This window comes from Pseudonaja textilis, chromosome 5, assembly GCF_049901715.1.
Source record: "Pseudonaja textilis isolate UNSWEBS1 chromosome 5, rPseTex1.2, whole genome shotgun sequence".
In the NCBI taxonomy this organism is placed as follows: domain Eukaryota; kingdom Metazoa; phylum Chordata; class Lepidosauria; order Squamata; family Elapidae; genus Pseudonaja; species Pseudonaja textilis.
In genome coordinates, this window is record NC_141994.1 from 5,500,469 (window position 1) to 5,521,916 (window position 21,448).

At 37.6% G+C, this 21,448-nt stretch overlaps 1 protein-coding gene across 3 annotated transcripts in view; it reads right to left on the reverse strand.

The window, feature by feature from the left end:
• The window catches only part of CTTNBP2 (cortactin binding protein 2), a 106,129-nt gene that overhangs the window by 19,540 nt on the left and 65,141 nt on the right, over positions 1–21,448 (reverse strand). For all 3 annotated transcript variants that reach the window (XR_015743739.1, XM_026713155.2, XM_087934013.1), the window contains exons 7-16: positions 18,507–18,657; positions 13,490–13,738; positions 12,313–12,430; positions 8,736–9,011; positions 7,640–7,735; positions 6,543–6,622; positions 4,648–4,734; positions 4,464–4,563; positions 1,936–2,088; positions 1,564–1,751 (exon numbers count right to left, since the gene is read on the reverse strand). Coding sequence is in view for 2 of the 3 variants with exons in the window: in XM_026713155.2 (XP_026568940.2) it covers positions 1,564–1,751; positions 1,936–2,088; positions 4,464–4,563; positions 4,648–4,734; positions 6,543–6,622; positions 7,640–7,735; positions 8,736–9,011; positions 12,313–12,430; positions 13,490–13,738; positions 18,507–18,657 (1,498 nt within the window). In the remaining variant the exon portion in view is untranslated. The remainder of the gene's footprint in view (positions 1–1,563; positions 1,752–1,935; positions 2,089–4,463; positions 4,564–4,647; positions 4,735–6,542; positions 6,623–7,639; positions 7,736–8,735; positions 9,012–12,312; positions 12,431–13,489; positions 13,739–18,506; positions 18,658–21,448) is intronic.

The following is a 21,448-nucleotide window of genomic DNA, read 5'->3' on the forward strand; positions in this document are numbered from 1 at the left end:
ACTGTACCTAAAGTCTTGATATTCCCAGAGCGCTTAAGGCTCCTATTGGGGCTAAACATCTTACAGATTATAAAGGCTTTGGGTATGGCTGTAAATTTATTACAGAATACAGCTACCTGTACTGTAAAAAGAAATATATGAATAGCATTTAGAGATTCTTCTAGCTCCTCTACCTAGACATTCCTGGAATGCCATTGACTATGCTAGTTTTGGAAAACATCTAGTTTGGTCTGCATTTTCTGACTCAAAAGTTGGGGTTTATCCAAGAAAACTCTTATCTCCTCTTTAGTTATCCTTTATCCCTTGTTCGATTATCTGAGTATGACTACTTCAAAGAAAGGGACCCCTTTTCCATTGCTGGCACACAGTTCTACTGTGTGAAAGGTTGGAGGATTGTTGTTAATCAAACTGGAGAAAGTGAAGAACAAACTGGCTTGTTTTTGGCTTAGGATCAACTACAAGACCATGAAACTACCGTAGCATTGCTATCCTTGTCCCACATTTGAAGCGAGCGTTGTGATGCTCCAACGTTTTTAAATCTTAAATTTACATTAAGATGTTTTTTTTCCCCTCCACATTCTGCCAGAAACTGAATTGAGAACCAGGAAATTTCAGCTTCAGTCTCAAACTGCCAATTATTGCAATGACTCATACTGAGCCTACTTTATACAGGCTATTGTAGTGATTATTGTAATAATATGTGGGCTCTGAACATTCCAAAGTGGAAAATGTAAGTGTTCTAATCGCAGTAAGCTTAGCTTCCTTTTTAAAATAGCAAATCACAAACTGATGAGTAACTTTTCAGTTGCAGTGAAGGAACCATCTTGGGGTTGCCATGTATTAATGTCCTTCTTAATCGCTGTAAACCAGACATGGCTTCTTTTGAGGAACACGTCCGATCAATAGTGCAGATCGAAGAGCACTAGGAATTGGCATTCTCACTCTCTCCATTAAGTAGCAATATTTATGACTACACTTTGAAGAGAAGATGATGTGCCATCTCTCACTGGCTAGACTTGAGGATTGGAACTCGCCTTATTAGCAAAAATTCTGCAGTCACAGCAAAAAACCTACTGTGGAGGTTCAACTCTGAACTACACGTATTCTCTTCTATTGCAAAAAACAAAAACCCATACTGCACCTCAGTAGCTTTTGAGTAACGTGCCCAAAGACAATTTTTTATTCTGTGGTTTGACTATGAATCAGGACAAAAAAATAAGCTAGCATGGAATTTTTTTTTTAAAAGCAGCAAGAACTTCATTGGAAACAATTCAATAATACAGTAAGTGTCAGCTTAACATAGCTTGACAACCTCACTGATGAACCATAATCTGATATTAGTCTGCAGCTATGTTATTAAAAAATGACAAAGCACGGTGTACCAGTCTGCCTCTGGATTCTAGAAAATTACCAGCTGTTGATAGTGATGACTCCTAAAATTTATCCATAAAAAAGTTTATTTCTGCATCAGCTTGACATAAAGTGAGGCTGACTTTAATAATCGCATGAAATATATTCGGTTGTGGGACAACCGTCTCAAACTTAAACATGTCAGATTCCTACCTTGCTTAAAACCTTCCTTCGCAAGGATTTCCGCAGAAGGCCATGGATTGGTTCTCCATCCCATCTTAGCTGAACCCAGAGGAAATGTTGCTGAACCATCAAGTCCGAGCCCTGAAGCCGGGATTTTGCAAGGGTCCCCATAAGGAAACAATTCTCGTGGAAGTAATACGCATGTGATACTCCATTGGCTGAAATGATTTTAAAATATAATTCAATGGTATAAAGAATCACAATCCAAATATAAATCAATTCAATGAGTTAAAAATCACTCTAGGAAGAAGACGGAAATAAATAGAATCCTATTCTTTTAATCTTTCTTTTCTCTTCAGTTCCTGATTACAACCAATCCAAAGGAAATAATGTATTTTATACCTTTTTTTACAGTGTAGAGGTTATCCAAGCCGCGATTTTCAAGAGGTTGAAGGAAGTCCCCGAGTAATTCTGATAAGGAGGCTTTTTCTAAATGTTCTAAAATGATGATGATTCTGTTGCTTATGGAAGGCTGTTTCACTGGAATCAAGCAACCTGGAAATATACAGAGTTTATTGGGTCTGGCCAAAGAAAGTCCATTTCACAAGTCTAGAAGGTATTCTTATTCTGTCTGATGGGGGAACGGAACAATCTGAATTATCAAACATGAAGAGCTGATATCTATTTGTTATGTCTCCCTTCGAAATTCAAATGAACAAACAGAAAGCAGCCGTTTCACAATCAAATCATACTGAAGGAAGTAACAAGATAACGGCTGGCAGAAACTGTTAGGATTCGAAATTCAAACAAACAGAGAGCTCTTTGCTGTAACGTCCTCATTCAAATTAGTTATTTTGTTCCTGGCGAAATGCACCAGCTCAGCTGTGTCCTTTTATACCCATTAAGGCAACGTGCTAATTAACTGGCTTGCCCTTCAGATTAACGTTTCCTGGTTCTGACGTCAATCCACGATCTAACAGTCATCAGAGTCAAAACTCCCAATAGGATCGATCCTTCCAATCACAACATCTATTTAATCGTGAGTAAAAAAAAAAGGGAAGGAAAGGTGACTGCTCTAAAGCAGGGGTGTCAAACTTGATTTCATCGAGGGGCGCATCAGGGTTGTGTTTCATCTCAAGGGGGTAGGTGGGAGTGGCCAGGATGGGTGTGGCCAGCTCAAGGTCACTCGTCTCAGGGGTGCCTGTGGTTGCCCAAGCGCTCTGCCAGCGAAAACGGACTCCCAAGCTCCGTTTACACCTTCCACAGCCTCCTGCAACCCTCTGCCAGCGAAAACGGAGCTCAAGGGCCCGTGTTTTTGCTGGCAGAAGCACCGTGAGCCAGTCCTTTGCTGTTTCCAGGGAGATCCCCCATGGGCCAGATCTAAGTACCCCGTGGCCCAGATCCAGCCCCCAGGCCTTGATTTGACACCCCTGCTCTAAAGATAGCACAACGAACAAAATTATATGGTTGCCCATACGCTGAAAAAGTCTGTTATTCTAATTATAACGAATCACCAGCAGAAAAAGATACACACAGAGGTGTGGTGGGTTCTCCAATGAGAGTGGAGGGAAGAATCGAAAACACTGGTAAGGTTGGAGTCCTTCCAGGGAATGAAGTGACAGGTGTCCAGACTCCACCCCCTAGCCCCATGACAAATCCTGAAGCCTTTATCTAGATGTTTCCAAGGAAATATTCTCAGTCTGCTGAGATTCTTGTAAATGGGAAGGCAACAATAAAGAAGCAACCCTGATCAGCTCACGGTGATCCCTTGCATCTGACATCAATCTGGCAAGACTGATTGTATACTCTTAGTAACAGTCAGTTCTTGGGCGGGGGTGGGAGGTCTGGACTCCCTTGCTTCATTCCCTACAAGGACTCCAAGCTCTTCAGTCTTTTCATCCCCCCGCCCTCCACTCTAGCTGGGTATTCCATCACAAGGGGACTCCAAATGTTAATGTCCATATCATATTAATAGATCAATAAAAAACTAAACTATTTCCAACATTGTACTCTTTATAACAGTTAATGAATGACAATTAATGAGTATCCATGGAAAAGCACTAATAGTTCTCATTGTGCCTCTCTCTCTCTCTCTCTTTTTAATTTTGATAAAAGCATTGCTTTATAATGTAATCAATTTCTGTTGGAAATAAGTCCTGTTGTGTTGAATGGAATGTACTTTCATATAATTACTTGTTTGTATCCATGGCCTGTCATACTCCAATTGTTGTGAAGTCCCCTTGAGACGACTGGGTTTTTCAGAGGTGGCCTATTAGTATCCTAGGCCTATTAGAAAATGGTCTGAGAAAAGTTCTGATCATAGAGAGGAGGGTCTTACAATGAACAACCCTCCCTGCTCCTTATACTTCCATGGCAGAACTTGAATATTGAATGGAATGTACTTTCATATAATTACTTGTTTGTATCCATGGTCTGTCATACTCCAATTGTTGTATCCATGGCCTGTCATACTCCAATTGTTGTGAAGTCCCCTTGAGATGACTGGGTTTTTCAGAGGTGGCCTATTAGTATCCTAGGCCTATTAGAAAATGGTCTGAGAAAAGTTCTGATCATAGAGAGGAAAGTCTTACAATGAACAACCCTCCCTGCTCCTTATACTTCCATGGCAGAACTTTAGTCATGCTGGGAAAACACTACAAAGCATCTTAGAGACAAGTCATGAATCTACAGTATTGAATCGATTCTTTTTGCTACCTTGGATTCATCTCAATCATTCGAAAAAAAAAATAAGCCAGTCTTGGACATAGCATACTGTACAGTATCCATGTCCCCAATGAAACAATCCAATTTAAAAAATGCTTCTCTTATAATAAGACTTTAGATAACTCAGAGATTTTCTGAATTAAAAAGTAGCTTTGCCAATGAAAGCATCGATAAGTATATGGCTTAAAGTCAGAAATAATTCATACCACTGTTGATGAATACTTCCGCAAGTTGCTTCTTGGATAAATCGGCATCTATCTTCACTTTGACTATATCACAGCAGAATCCTGCAGCCAGTTGCTTGTGCTACGTCAAAAATTTACAAATTTAATAAAGAATAATAGTATGTCCTTTCATTTTTCCAAATGCTGTGCAGTTTTATCCTTTTACCTTTAGACACAGGGCTATCTGATAAGCCACGTAGTCTTGTAAACTTCCTTCTGGACCATGAAAGATAATATTACGATACTGTTCCACCTAGAGAGAAACACAATAATATGTACAATACGCAATTCAAAGAGGTGGTATTTTGGGCAGGTCTGTTTCAAAATTAATAAACACACAGACACAGGCACACACAGGTAGACACACATATTGTTCTATGGGGTAAATGTGTATGTACATACTCAAAAGTAGAGTTCAGTTGGATTTATTACCAGGAAAGTAAGAATAGGATTCCAGTATTTAACAAACCCCTTCCTTTCCTTTCCTTTTATATTGAATAATGGTGCTCTACAAACCATCTGGTAGGTGGATTCCTTATGTTTAGCTAGCTTTCATGCTAAGACTAAATAGATGGCATTCATCTTTTGTTTTTCATGAATGTTGGTAGGAAACAGCTTCTTAATTTTTAGCAAAATAACTTTCCTGTAACATCAGAAATTGAGCACTAGACAAAATAACAGTCAGTGTGCCTAAACAGGTCAATTCCTTTAGTTGTAGAGCCAAGAATACAAAGCTGATTAGATTTTAAGAATATGTTAGAGGAGATTCAGCCTGATTGGAAGCCTAACATTATTATTTTTTACTGGGAAGCTCTAGGAACAAGGAATCTATCAGTAAAACTTTAAGTTATCACACTCCCATGACATACCCTTACATACCCTTTCAAGCCAACAGAACTATCAAAATGGAGAATGACTACAGGTACACTTAGAGCTGGGACATTTTGAATTAAATTGCTGAACTACCCCCCACCCCACCCCAAACTGCAGTTGTGTCAGGAGCCCTGAAGAACTTCTAGACTGAAAGGACTGAATGGTGACATCACTGCTGCCATCACTTCACATCCCTATTAAAGTGCTCCCTTAAGTTTCAGGCATTTATCTACTTGCAGTTGCTTGCTTTTGGACTGTTGGGTTAGCAGGAACTGGAGCATGTAACAGGAGCTCACCTGGTCCCATGGTAGCAACTAAGTGAAATGTGAGCCTGACAATCATCAGCCTGGTGCCCTAACCCCGTGAGCCACTTCGCTCTCTGCAAGTGCCAGAATTCCTGTCTTACAGGTGTCGTGAGCGTTATGATTTCGTATCTTGCAGCAGAACATGGGGACAGCTGATATATGTTGTTTCCTCATTAAAGCACCTTGAATATACCTGAATATAAACCGTACTAGATCACCAGTCTTGGTGATCTTAGAGATAAGTGTTTAGGGATAGGGATAGTTAATGTTTTGATTCACACACAGGAAGCAAGCAATATAAAGTCAAATGTCCAGGAAAAAGTTTCTGCTTCTCCTGAATGACTCTTTTCGCAATTTATTCCAAGCAATGAAATGATTAATTGATTATCTGCATCAACTTCTAGTGACCACATATATATATAGATTTTCTTCAAGACAACTGAATGGAACCAGGGGGGAAAATAAAAAATTTCATAGGCCAAGGGAGAGAAGTAGACACAACCTTCCAACCTCAAAATAATGTCACATATTCCAGTTACAAGTTGACACACAGTTATTCAAACAGTTAAAGCTGTAATATAATTTGGCAATTATTTTTTTTGTCACAAACAATCTGCTTCTTAATATTATAAATCAGGGGTGGACAAAGTATCATCCTTTACAAGCTGTGGGCTTCAACTTTAGTATTCTTGAGCCGTTCCTGATCCTCTTTTTCTCATTTATGTCAGGGAGTCCTGACAGGAGTAGATATCCATAGACCTTTCCCCAAACGCTTAGGTAGGAAATAAAGAGTATTTTATAGGATTTTATTTCAGCGTAGTTATAGAAGTGGTGAGGCGGAAAGAAATATAATATTTTTAGAAAAAATTAAGCATCTTCATACCAGCCTGAGATAATTCTGTAAAGTCTGAAGATGGATCATCGATGCATAAGTCACACTGTGCAGACATCCTTCTTGGGGACCTAGAATAGGAGAAAGAGTAATGAGTACAATTCCAAGTTAAGGAGGGGCTAAGTCCGTGATGGTGAACATAGGGCACACCTGCCGGAAGTGGCACACAGAGCCGTCTCTCCTCGGGCATGCCAGCTGTCTCCCATTGCTCTTCTAGGTTCCAACACATGCATGCACATTGGCCAGCTGGTCTTCACATGCACAGGAGCACTGGAAAACCAGAAGAACAGCTCCCTGATGCACTGGTCTTCACATGTGCATTTGCATTAGAAACCAGAAGACCAGATGGCCAGTGCGCATGTGCGCTCCAGGAAGCTGAGTTTCCAGGTTCTGGCGCTTCCGTGCAGCGCACCGGGAAACTGCTCTCCCAGTTTCTGGCATGCATGCGCTCCCATTTTGCCACCACTGGCCTAAGTATTAAATTACACACTAACATTAATTTAACTAAGCATTAAATTAACATTCACCTACACCTATAGCGTTTATTAAATTGATTAATGCGAACTGCCTTGAAAAAATCTCTGTGAGTTATTCTACCTATATTGGATAAAAATAAAAAACAAGAAAATTCTATGCATGCTTTTGGCAGCATTCTGGAAAATTCAAACCTCTTTAGATACATTACACAATTATAATAATCATAGTATCTGTAATGTACGACAGAACTGTTGTTTCAAGGTGGTGAGGCTGAGAATAGAAAAGCCACCAGAATGATGATAGTGGGAATAAAACCTTCTTATTGCATATTTTTCATTTCTATAAGAGAAAAATATAAAATTGTAGCTCAATACCAATTACTGCAAATAATTTGCATATGATGTGTATTAAGCTAAGAAAGAATTATCTAGAAAGATGTTTAAAAATTAGCTGTTCTAGCTGAACTTCACATTTTAATTGTGAACATATTCGAGGAAATGGATTCAACTTTAAAAATTAAAAAAAGAATATATTGAAGATGAACAATCCTATAATTTTTCATTAAAATGTTCGTGTAATATTTGATGCCAGACAAAAATAAATGAATTTACCAAGTAAAGATATGAGGACGTGTTCCACCTCATTGCTTCTCAAAAATTCCCAAGGTGGCTGGGGAAAGGTCTGACCTACCGACCATGAAACATTACCTGAGAAAGAAAGAAAGTTCAGAGACACACCCAGAGCACGTGATAGCTCTATTATGATGCAATTTATATAATACAACACACATTTTTATATTTGCCACAGTGATTACAGTACAACTCATGTGGGGAACTGAACAGTCCATTAGTTTCCGCATATTTGAAAACTGAAATAAAGGTAAGTAAAGAAACTTCACTGTCCTTTCCATATGTAATTCAAAGCCCAGGTATCACTTCTATTACTTCAAGAAATGTTTTAGATTAATGCACACCTTTTTCTCTTTCACTGAGGTAAAAAAATAGAGCCAGCTTGGTCTATGGTTAAGGCACCAGGCTACAAAGCTGGAGACCTTGAGTTCTAGTCCTGCCTTCACCATGAAAGTCAGCTGGGTGACTTTGGGCCTCTCTCTCTCTCTCCCTCTCTCAGCCGAACCCAACTCACGGAGTTGTTGTGGGAAAAATAAGAGGAGGAAGGTGTGTTGGATGTATTAATCATTTTTTGTTGTTTGTAAAAAGAATAAAGATGGGATAAAACTAAGAAAATAAACGATGACTCCATTCCAATCCCTAATTCGTCCTGGTATGCTCACCAGGAATCATAGTTTCAAATTAATTCACAATTAAACCAATAAACCAGATTATAAGGGGGGGAGGGGAGAGAATGAATTATCACACATCAGGATACATTAAAATGTGGTGCACTGAATAAATCACAGTTGGTTTCATATATCACACTAAAACATGAATCGTGCTTTAGAAATCAATGACTGGGTTAATACAAGACAGTAAGTTAAAAAAAGCCAAATATCAACATTACAGCTGAATGTGATGTTATATTATAGGTTTAGATGCAGGAAATAATAGAGAAGGCCAAGTTTTCCTTGATTTCTCTGGTGAGTGTTAAATCTGAGGACAGACTTTATATTTTACCAGCTCCTTATAACTGGCTTAGCTTTATTCAAGGTAGTTTTTACATGTGAAAGATCTGCGAAACACCAGCGCTTACCCAGTTTGATGGATAATATACTGCTCGCAGTGAGGCCGATACTGAATTCTGTGGTGTTATTAGATGTCAAATCTTCCAGGCTTGTCCATTCATCAGAGGCGATTGCTTGGAAATGGTTTGTCACCGCCTGAGTCACTGCTTTGGAAAAATCATCCCAGGTTGTCTGTTTTCGTATATTTAACATCCATACTATATTTTCTATATCAGGATCATCCATGCCACAGCAAGTTTTCTCCATCTGGGTTGCAGCAATCCGTAAAGGGATTTTAAAAGCATCTGTTTAAGTAGAATTTGAAATCTGAATAGGTCTGCAACAGAGGCATAGCATTTACCAGTACATTTTCAAATGCCTTGGATCCAAAGCTAGTTCTGCAGATACATTAAAATATGATTCCAAGAGAAACAATGATTTTTCAAATAAAAATTACTCCACTTTAGAGCAAAAACTTATCCAACGGTGGTCTCAGATCTAGCTTCATAATATCTGATTATTGTATGATTCTTTTCTTTTGTTAGATGAATATCAAATATATCTAAAATGCCTCAAGTCATAATGGATAGTACGGTAGCCATTTGCATCACACAGTTTAAAAACATTATGGCTGGAGAGATCACCTGAAAGTTGTAATTAAAATCTGACGAAAAGGTGAAATATTACAAATTTATATTTTCATTTCATGCTTCGCGTGATGCTTCGGAAATGAAAAGAGTGTGAAGAATCCTCACAGCCATGCTGGAAGGAAACTTTTTAATCGATTGCAATGCTCCAACTTTTACATATCTTGATGATAAGGCCCAAAAGTGTTGCTGCCCACAAATAATGTAACGGGGTGGGGATATTCTTTTGGGGCGGTGATTGGTTGATCGGTAGATTCTTGTTGTCCTTTTCCTTCCTATCTAGCCTCATCCATTGCGGAAAAATTCAGGGATGTAGGTTAAAACGGGAAATTGGACAATAGCTACAATATGTACAAAACTGCACGGATATGTTTCACTTAATAAAAATCAAGCTGAGTTCAAGAGAGCGTTTACCTTTTAAAGTATGTACTTACTTTTAATCAGCTCTTTTCACCTTTGTCCATATTACTTGTATTTTAGTCGGTTTTTACAGTACCTTTGTACAAAAGAAAAACCAGGAAGGCCATTGCTTCCCCTATTTTAAATTCCAAGAATATCCTACCATATTATTGTGATTCTAGCCAAATCATAAATTCTATATCGTGTGAAGGCTTCTGCTCTAATATTAACTTATCCTACTGTATATCAGCTTTCCCTAACTTGGCATCCTTCAAATATATTGGGATTACAAATCTGACAATCCCCAGAGAGCTCATATTTACTAATCTTTATGATAATTGTCATCCAACTTATACATACAAGTCATCTAATTGAGGAATGCTGGCCTAACTATTAAGTACAAAAACAAAAAGTGTAGAAGTAGGATTTCTTTCTTCTGTTCAGATAATCCCAAACTAAAAACATGTTTACTTAGAATACTATTAAAATACACATGCATTTCTACTAATCACTTTTTGATAAGCTGCCCTATACAGCAGCACGCTTATGTGCATGTGCCTATGTGCGTGTATGTTTGCACACACGCACACACACACAGACACACACACTTCAGCTCTAAAGAAAATAAAAAAGGAAAATTATTGAAATCATTAGATTATATTTTCTCCCAAAACACTCCTGCCAATTTTTGCTGGGCCGTGAAGTGGGATGGCATTCCAAATGTATATGGTTAAGGAAAGAAAGTTGCAACGAATAGCGAAAGTAAATACCTTAAAATTATTTTCTTCAGCACAGCCTGTATTCTGCACATTCTTTTTTTTTTTTTTTCTTGCTTTGGTAGGGAAAATCTACTTTATTCCTTCATTTAAAATGCTGGTTGTGGTTTGCTACAATAGATGCTCTGGTAAAAGCTCGAAGATATTTTGCTACTGCATAAGCCAATTTCTCAATTGATGTAAAAAGGCTAAAAACCTGATTAACCCTCCCATTCAAAGTTCCAGGTGAGAGTGTCTTGGGGAAAAATCCATTCCATGCTAATTTAGGTGTCTAGATATGCTACTTCAGACTGCTCAATTTTTAAATGGGACAGAGGAGCTCTGCCAAACCACAGGGCTCAAAGGGGTGTTTACAAGAAGAGCCTATATGGTGAATTTTCTCTGTCTGTTTTCCAAATTCCGGATAATAGAATAACAGTATCCCTGGGACAGGAGAAGTACCGGTCTTTTCAAAGGATGCATCTCACGTTTGCATTTGAGTAACATGATTATAAACTGGCAAGAAGCCACGAGCAATGCAATTGAGAAGAGTCTCAGTGGAAAACCCTGAACAACTAACTATAAGATTGGTCTGCAAAATTGAAATAATGATATCCTCTCACTGAATTACCTTGAAAAAATATAAATTTGGCATGAAATAATGAGCAATTTATACAACTTCTCTTTAATAGCGGGACATAAAAGAATGTGATTAGTGCTAAAATGATTAAATGTCGCCAATAATCAACGGTGCTCTAATGTGCCTTCAATCTGTACCATGTATGGCTAAAAATTATGGCAAGGCAAGTCTGAAAATCTCTGACAAAGATGGCTCAAAAGAAATGAGTGCAAACACCATAAAAATGGTTACATGAGGAATGTCTGAAATGTCACAGCATAGTTTACCTTCTACTTACAAGATCCATCCTTATTTTAAAAATATTTTAGGCCATCTCCACAGAGAGATAGAGAGGTTTACATCCTGTTTTCCGCAAGGAGCTTCAAATGGCATAGAGATCTTTTACCTTTTCAAATTTTCTCTCACAAAACAATTATGTAAAGTAGGTTGGACTGATAAACAGAAACTGGCACACTTTCTCTCTTTGGCATGATGTGAACAGCCCAAGCCATTCCAACATTCCTCTCAAAAGTTGACTTTTCTCACCTCACCTCTTTTCTTTCTTCTCTTGGCAGAGCAAGTCCAAACAAATGCATCCGTTGTGCTACGATAACAATTATCACCAGCATGGATTGCATGCATCTTATCTATTTTCATAGTCCCATTATTTCCCATCTGGCTGTGGGAGAGAGCCCAAACTATGCCAGCAAGGAATTACTAAAGAAGCTCCATATCTCAAGGGCTGCCTAGGATGGTCTTTGGATAAGGAGCATTTTATGCTCCGTTGGTATTTTGGATAAGGATGGCTAGGGGAAGCCTGATTTAATTTCAAACAAATCAGATCTGTTTGGGGCTAAATTTAATCTCTAAAGACTATTATATGAAAGTGTCATGACAAACTGCCTATAACCACAAGATCTAGTCAAACCTGTCGAAGGAACAGGGCCAGTGAATAGCCATGGCTGAGAGTGGACTTGGACCCAGTCCTTCGACAATACCACAACCATTCCATCATTCAGGCTATCTACCAGAGGACATTCTCTATTGTCACAGTGCATAGAAACAGAGAGAAATCTTAACATCTGTAATTAGTAGGATATTCTGCACCATGTGGTAATTGTGCAGACTTTATGGGTTTTACAGAAACATTCAGGTCCTCAGTACGAGTATGAGACTGTTAACTTACTCAAGTTCTCTAGAAGATGTTTGCAATCATCAGTAGCAACATCATGTAGTGTTCGGTTACACTTATCTTTTCTTTCAGCCTCCAGTCCCTCATGGCTACATAAAACTTCTAGGCAGCTCTGGAAAGAGAATAACAATATATTAATATTAATGCAATACTAATGCAGATAATAAATAGACTGGATTAGATTACAAACCCCATTATTCCTTAGGAGCGGATATACAAAGTGATAGAAATTATAGTGTTTATCAAAAGGCACTGAGCTGAAGAAGACCATGGTGTAGGCTTTTTATGATATAATTGAATAGGAAAAATATATGCCACAGAAACCAGATTTGAGGAAGTGATGCTCTGCATCCATTTACTTTAGAGGGGAAAGATGATTTATAGATGTATCTATGTATCTGCTTGCCAAAAGCCCAATGAGTTGATTGTAATAAACCTGATCATTGTTTATTAGCTTAAAAGTCTAAGAAGTATTTTGCTTTAAGTTGGAAACAAGGCAGTTTATAACCAGGCAATTTTTCACTGTCTATACATATAGCCGTTGCTACTGTAAAGTCCGCTGCAGTTTATATAATTAGCCAAGTAACACACCAGTTTGAGTTAGTTATTTTAAAAGGACACTTGCAAAGGGGCAATAGGGGTACAAGATCTATGACTTGAAAATCTAATTTAGTCTTTCCAATTATACCCAGCTAAAATGTTTCTATTATGTCCCTTACAGGATAAGAAATAGCATAGAATTTAGAAAGTAATCTTATAAACCAACAATTAGGAAATAACAATCCCTATTGTTGGTTCCTCAAGGCACAACATTGGCCACAATTGTTCAATGAATTCAATTAATAGCTAGTTGCTTTATCTTCCTTTGGTGACAATGAATCTGTAAAGAATTTTCATGTTTGTCTTTTGTTTAGATAATTTTGAATTCTATAATGCAGGATATTTACCTGAACCATCATTCTGGTCTTAAAACTGGTTTACATGTCCTTCATCTTCATGACAACACATTCATATTGTTTATTCCCCAAACTAACTTTATCCCCTTTGTAAATAGCATCCTAAATTAAGATTAAATTTGGCCTCAAATATATCAGCCATGCATACCAGCGCAATTGTCATTTAAATTTGATTGCTCAATATCCTAAGCAATGTGCCAGGTAAACAAATTGACCTTAAAGCCTTTTGACGCTGCTATGTGGGCTGCAGTCCAGCCATCTTTGTTCACGTGGTTGATGAGATCTGCAGAAACAACGGGCTTTGCTTGATGGCGAAATAAATCTTCACTCTCTAAGCTCAAGATGTTATTAGTATCTGCTTCATTCTCAAAGTTTCCATCTCTTGATTTTCCATAATACATCAAAAACTTTAGGCAATCAACATTATCAGCATCAACAGCAGCATGAAATGGAGTCCAGCCATCCTAGATCAATTAAAAAACAAATTTAAAACAACTCAGAATTCTAGATAAATGAATTGGTACAATGAATGAATGAATGAATGAACGAACAAATGCACAAATAAGCAAACATTTTCTTAAACCTGCTCTCTTCTTAATAACTCATGTTTTTGCAGTACTTTTGGTAAAGACTCCCTATTATTATCCTCCATATATCAGAATTTAATCAGAAAAGAAAATAGTTTATCTGACTTTTTGACCCTAGTTGCTGCTTTTAGAAGGAGAGAAAAGACTATAAATTAGCAAATAGCGCAAAATGAGCGCAAAGGATGCTTTTAGCTGTCTGAAGCAAAATCATTAAAAAAAGCATCATACAGAAAGCTCATTGATAAGAATGTCTTATATTCCTTGGAAATGTAGAAAAAATATCATAACAAGGGAACATTGATGCAGGTATAAATACATGCTTACCATAGCAATTTCTATTGTTTAGAGAAATGCATTTGTTTTGCATTTGTTTTCTTTAACTTCCACTTTATTTTATGCACACCAACTTCTAGAAATATGAGGTATGTCCCTGGATAACGTATTTTTTAATTTGCTTAAAATATTGTAGCCACTATTACAGTTACAGATATAACAGTTTATAACATATATACTGGTTCTGTTTTTTTTAAAGGCAATTCTTATGATCAAAGCAAAGCATTTTAATTCATGTCCTCACTTAGATCTAAATGTGGCATGGGAGGTGATAATTCTATTGGTTCACCTCTACTAGTGAGCTACACAAGATTGAAGTTATAAGAAAGTATAAGATGTCCCTGAGGAAGCCCCTCATATTTCTTCTCCCCCAGGCCTTTTAATTTTGTAGCAGTTTCAGAGGTAAAACAGATATATTAATTTGGGCAAAATGAATGCTAAATCTAGGGATTAGAGCTAGATCTAGGGATAAATATCTGGATGATTCCTCACCATGTTGGCTGGAAATTTTAGAAACTGCACTTAATCTCTAAATAACATCGGTTCAAGAAGGCCTCCAGACAGTAGATCACATGTATTTGGGCCAGATTTCCAACTTATTGTTCTTTATTGGATAAAATAAACAATCTTGGTAAATTCTGTGGTACGGATCATATTTTTCTTGATAGGGGAACAAATTTTGGGATTTGGTCATTGCCAGCTATGTAGATACTTCTATTGTGCAGCTCACCAGTAAGACAATTATACTCATTAGTGGAACTTTGTGAAATATTTAATTTATTATTCTGGTTGGTTGCACAGTCAGCCAGATGCTTAGACCGAACTTGGCATATTTATCGATTTACCGAGTCCTTCCCAAAGAGGTGGGACAGGTGGATGTTTATTATTATTATTCATCGCATAGTCAGCCAGATGTTCAGACTGGGTTTGGCATTTTTGTCTACCTATCGAGTCCTTACCAAGGACCTGGGATAGGCAAATCTGGATGTTTGATGGTATTACAGATATTGCCACAGGATGGAAACTGTTCCAAGTAAAACTGCCTTCTGCAGTTGACTGATGGCAAATTTGTCAATGCCTATGGCGTTCAAATGATGCTCCAGTTGTTGTGGGACTGGACCCAAGGCACCTATTACTACTGGTACTACCCTTGCTGATTATTATTATTATTATTATTATTGTTGTTGTTGTTGTTGTTGTTGTTGTTGTTGTTGTTATTGTTATTATTGCAAATCTTATAATGTATGTAAGTATATGATTATTTTTTGGCACTATGCAGTACCAGAAGTCTTTTTCTACATTAGCTTAATAGAAAGCACAAATGAAGTAAAACTCCTTTGGAAATAATTTTCAAACTTTAATTTTGTTTGATTTATTTATTTTAAACAGCCAACCTCTGAATGCATATATTTATTTTATTACTGTACTCTGGGTTCTCTTTAAGTTACATAAATCTTACACTTTTTATTACTAATCCTTCCCCTTTTTCCCAATCAGTACATTTCAGCTGACAGAATAAGGCTCCTCTGCCCTTAAATGGCAAATTATAAGCTGCAGTATTTTCCAGTGTTTCTTATTCAGACAAAAAAACGCAACCTGTTTCTTCAAAACACAGTTGCCTTCACCAATTTGTCTTTCATCCAAGGTCAAAGGTCAAGTGGTCAAGATTAATTGGGAAATAATTTTGCCAATTAGATTTTTTTCTCCTGTCATAAAGGCAATTGCAAATAAAGGATGGAAGAATAATATTGATATTACTTTTAAAGATCCATTTCAAACAGTTCTTTATGCCTTGTGGATTATGCTCCCAAAGTAATTAAAACTATAATTATTCATTATACCATTTGACTGAAATTCAATGGAAATGAATAAAAAAACAATACATTTTACCAGCATGACTGACCACATACATTTTGCTGCCAGTATACCATTTTCCATGTTATTACTTTCTTGATTTTTGCAGCATAAATTACCATAAATATTTCTTGGATATTAAACATGCATTAAAAACAAAACAAATAACTAAGAATTTGCTGCCCGCTCATGAAATTTGACACGCTTGCTAAATAGTGTGGTTCAGCTGGGTAAATGTAATGGGATTTTGATGTGAAATTATGTGTATACAAATTAATTTACCTATCAATAATATTCATTTGATTATTATATAAATTGATATACTTTAGAGGCTTTAGAGACAGGACATTAAGAGAAACAGCAGGTAAGCAAAAAGGTCCAAATGAGACAATAGGAACATTTTTTTTGGTATATGTGTGTGCATATACACATGTCTATAGAAATAGGATGAAAAACTATCTTGGCCAAAACAATAATACTGTACATTCCTTAAAAATATCCCTGGATTCAGGGATTGCACTTGAATTTTGAAGAAAAAAGCATTCCTCACAATGTGGAAGCATCTAATACACCCACTCACACCCACATATTATTTATAACATGCAGCAAAGTCAGATTCTATCACGTCTACATGATATATATTGTTTCTTTGTGAAATGCAATAGCTTATACCATAAAAGCCACTGTAGCCACAATCTAAACACATGCACATGTTTGATTGCTTGTGTCTAGATATAGAAACGTATACTGCATGGAGAGGAGAAAATGGATATTTAAAGCAAATGATCACATTATATATTGTATAGGGCAACACACTCCTTTCGGTGGGACAACAGCTCATCTGATTCAAGATTCACCTTTATTCATTGTGTCCTTCGTGAGTATGGCTTTAAAGTGTGACAATGTCTTCACTGCTTCATAATACAAAATGAGTAACTCCATGAAGAAAATTAAGGTGGGGAAAGTTTTTAGACAAACTTCAAGGGGAGAGCAATAAAAGGCCCTTGTCTTATTGTGATATGATGTGCCCAAGGTTTTGTTGCAGAGATAAAACAAAACTCTTCCACATGGAGATCATGCAAAGAAAGACGACAGAAACATTGTGAACAATGTCACTTCTCATCTTATAGCTGCCGAGTATGCAAATAGGAAAGAAAGTTATTTCAGGAATCTTGGGAGGAAAAGTGTCAATTAAAACTTGTTTAAGGCAGCGGTCCCCAACCTGGCTTGGTGGCCCGCTGGGGGGGGAGGGGATATTTCCTTGTGACTTGAGAACGGCCCCCGTTTGGATGAGGGAAGCTTCGTGCGCAAGCGCAGACCACATGATCTTGACCACCACCAGCAAGGCCCGGTTCCAAACAGGTCGCAGCCCAGGGGTAGGATTGCCATGTAAAAATGAAATATTATTTTATTCCAAAAATGTCATGGAATAGGTATTTATAGTGAGTAAATATGAGTAGATATATAACAGAATAACAGAGTTAGAAGGGACCTTGGACATCTTCTAGTCCAACCTCCTGCCCAGGCAGGAAACCCGATTCCAGTGATGGCAAATCTTTTTGGCACGAGTTGCCCAAAACACACGCGCACCCCCAAAATGCAACAGGCGCATCTCCTTGTGCATGTGTGCATCCCACGCATGCGTGCACCCCCTGCATCTGCTCTGCTCCCCCACATGTCTGCACCCAACGCATGCATGCCCCCCACGCATGCGACCTGCCCCCCATGCATGCACAGCAGAGACTCAAAGACCAGCTGGCTGGAGGGAGGCACGCGCACATGCGCAGTGAAGCTCAGATGGCCATAGGTTCACGGGCCATAGGTTCGCCACCACTGCCCTATTCTATTTCAGACAAATGATTGTCCAATCTCTTCTTAAAAGCTTCCAGTGTTGGAGCATTCACAACTTCTGGAGGCAAATTGTTCCACTGATTAATTGTTCTAACTGTCAAGAAAATTTCTCCTTAATTCGAGGTTGCTTCTCTCCTTGATTATTTACCATTCGTTACTTCTTGTCCTGCCCTCAGGTGCTTTGGAGAATAGATTGACCCCCTCTTCTTTGTGGCAACACTGAGATATCAGAACACTGCTATCATGTCACCCCCAGTCCTTCTTTTCATTAAACTAGAAATACCCAATTCCAGCAACTATTCTTTATATGTTTTCATTTCTGGTCCCCTAATCATCTTTGTTGCTCTTCTCTGTGCTCTTTCTAGAATCTCAACATCTTTTTTACATCATGGCAACCCAAATTGGATGCAGTATTCAAAGTGTGGTCTTTCCAAGGCATTATGAAGGGGTAATTAACACTTCACGTGATCTTGATTCTATCCCTCTGTGATGGGGAAGAAGAGATGTACCTTGAACTCCTGAACAAAAGGAAGGAGATTAAAAGCAAACCAACAAAAATAAGATACATCTCAACGGAAACGTTTACTGAGAAAGAGTTCAGACTTACAGAGGTATTTGCACTTCTATCTGCTCCAGCTTCCACTAAAAGTTTAACACATTCAATATTTCCATTTCTACAGGCCAAATGTAAAGGAGTCTCCCCTCTTTCAGCAGCATGATTAACATTGGCATGATACAAGATTAATAATTCTGCAGATCTAAGGAAAGAAAAATTGACAAAAACGGGTTGGCGGCGGGAAAGATCTGAAAAAAAAACACCTGACCTTTACAATGACATTCAACTACAATCTTTTTAAGCATGCACACATTAAAACTGGGTCAATCAGTTATATAAACTGGCTAGATAAATCCGGTACCTAAACCAGAATAATTCAACCCCAAACAAACTGTGCATCTAGAAGGCATAAGAAGCAAGCATAAATAAAGAACTTCAAGCAAACAAAAACTACGCAGAAGCAAATATTCAAAAGATGCAGAGTTTGCAAGAATACATAAGGGAGACTGTAATCTTAAAAGCAGATACAGAGTTTTAAACATCCATATTCCATATTTCTGTTTACAAAAACATAGACATTGCATAGACAGATGTAATTTAATAGAAATGGAGTAGGCGAGAGTAAAGCAGTCCTTAATTCAAGAATCTTTGCTGCTTATTGTTGTTCCAAAATAATTAATTACCACTAATAATGTACTTTTCCCAATATCCTTAAAAATGTTCAACTATACTTCCTCAAGCGGAACAGCAAACTTCGACAAAACACAGCTTCAAAGAAATAATACTGTTGATGAATTATTTTCCTAGAGAATCCTAGATGACTGACCAAAATAGTTTTGTAGGGAATATTATAGTAATAGCAATAACACTTAGATTTATATACCGCTTCACAGTGCTTTTACAGCCCTCTCTAAGCAGTTTACAGAGTCAGCATATTGCCCCCAACAATCTGGGTCCTCATTTTACTGACCTTGGCAGGATGGAAGGCTGAGTCAACTTTGCGCCACTGAGGGCTGAACTGCTGAATTGCAGGCAACCCGCAGTCAGCAGAAGTAGTATGCAGTACTACATTCTAACCACTGCGCCACCATGGATGATGCCATATAGTTCCAAGTCTACTCACCGTGTTTAAATCACAGGCTCTCTTCCCAATTTTTAAAAACTTTTGAGACAGCCTGTTACATTTACTACTAGTTTTGCATATTCCTTTGATTTAAATGGTGTCTATTTACTCTGTGCTTTACATAGCGCTAATATTCTTGCCTGTTCAAGATATCATAAGCTTAAGAAGACTGAGGACACCTCATTAGATTAAGGAATTTTTGACCAGTTCTTCTGAAAAATATACTCAGAAACAATAGGTTTCCTATCAATAAATAATGTAGGAATCTTGGAAAAGAATATTAAGAAGACTTTTAGGGCTAGTCCACATGACCAGCCTTCTTCTATGGAAGAATGGGGCACTGCCCTAAGGGCAGGTTTACACAGCATCATTACTGCTCTACACTCAGCCCACTGGGAAAACAATGTCTGTTGCCTTTTTCTGTTATGCATCATAAATAACATTTTTTGACACAAACTGTCCAAGCAGTGATGTCTGGTTCATCTCTGAATTATATTTCATTGTAGACAAGCTTCCTCATTCCAATTGGTTATTGGGCACTGTGGCAGGAAGCAAGGCTCCATCAAGGCCGATTAATGCCCAACAATGGAGCCTTTCCATTGCTTAACTGACGAACCCTGAAAACAAAAATATCCAACTGCTATTTGAGATCTGAATTTCAAAAAATAAAGCTGGATTAAAAAGAGTTTTCTGGAAGATGGTGACTCTGCTATTTACATGTTCTTCGCAGAGTGCTCAGTATGAGAGTATCAAATATGAAAGTGCAGAATGGACAAGTTGTGTTACAGACAAAAAGGAAATCCTTCTGGCAAAGAAGAAAATTCAATTTAGGTCCACATATGGCAATTCTACAGTAGTTAACTTTGACGCTTATGCCAAATCCCTTTCCAGAATCTTTTCAATATGAGCTCCAAATATTTACTACTTGGTCTCTCAGTCTGAACTGATTACAGCTGAGTTACTGGATAAGAATTCACAAAAAAATATTAAATAACTTCACTGCCTTCAGATTATTCACTATGAGAACTATACATACGTTTCAAATGATTTGAACCCATTTCTGCTCCATATTTGTAAATTTTTGCACCACTCAAAGATTTATTTTTTAGTTACATGGATCCACTGGGGTCCTTAATATTTTTCTCCCATCAACCTCTTTGAAAATCTGGTCAAAGCTATAAAAGTCTTTTCAGAAAAAGAAATATTTAAATGCATAAAGTGACAAAAATCAAGTTGTAATCCCTCCGCATTCTAGTTCAAGAATCCTCTGAAATCTATCCATAGACACCCAACAGTCCATGGACCATAGGTTAAAAACCCTTACAACTGGTGGTAAATGTGTGTTTGTGTGTGAACACACGCACATACACAACACAGCACTGCAGCCTCAATCTTGGATTCAGTTATAAGGAAGTGTTTATACGATGAACTAAAAAGCAACTTGAGTTTGAGTCTGTAGAAAAGGGATCCGCAGAGCAAGAACTAGCTGAACCAATTTGAAGTAAGTTTAAGATGAGATAATACTCATGCATAAAACAGAGGGAAAAAAGCACCTTTTACAGCTATTAGACTTAAGCACCTATTAGACCTATTAGATCTAAAGATATACAAGATTTTTTCAGAATGAAGGAGGACTTTTCAAAATATCAGAGAATTGAGATAAGAGAGAAAATATAAAAGTAAGATAGTCCTCAACTTATGACCACAATTTGGGCAAGCATTTCTGCTTTTAAGCAAGTTAAGTGAGTCACACTCAATTTTATGACCACCTTGCCATGGTTAAGTGAACCATGCAATCATTAAGTGAATCTAGCTTCTTCCACCGACTTTACTTGTTGGATGCCAGTTGAGGTTGCAAATAGTGATGACA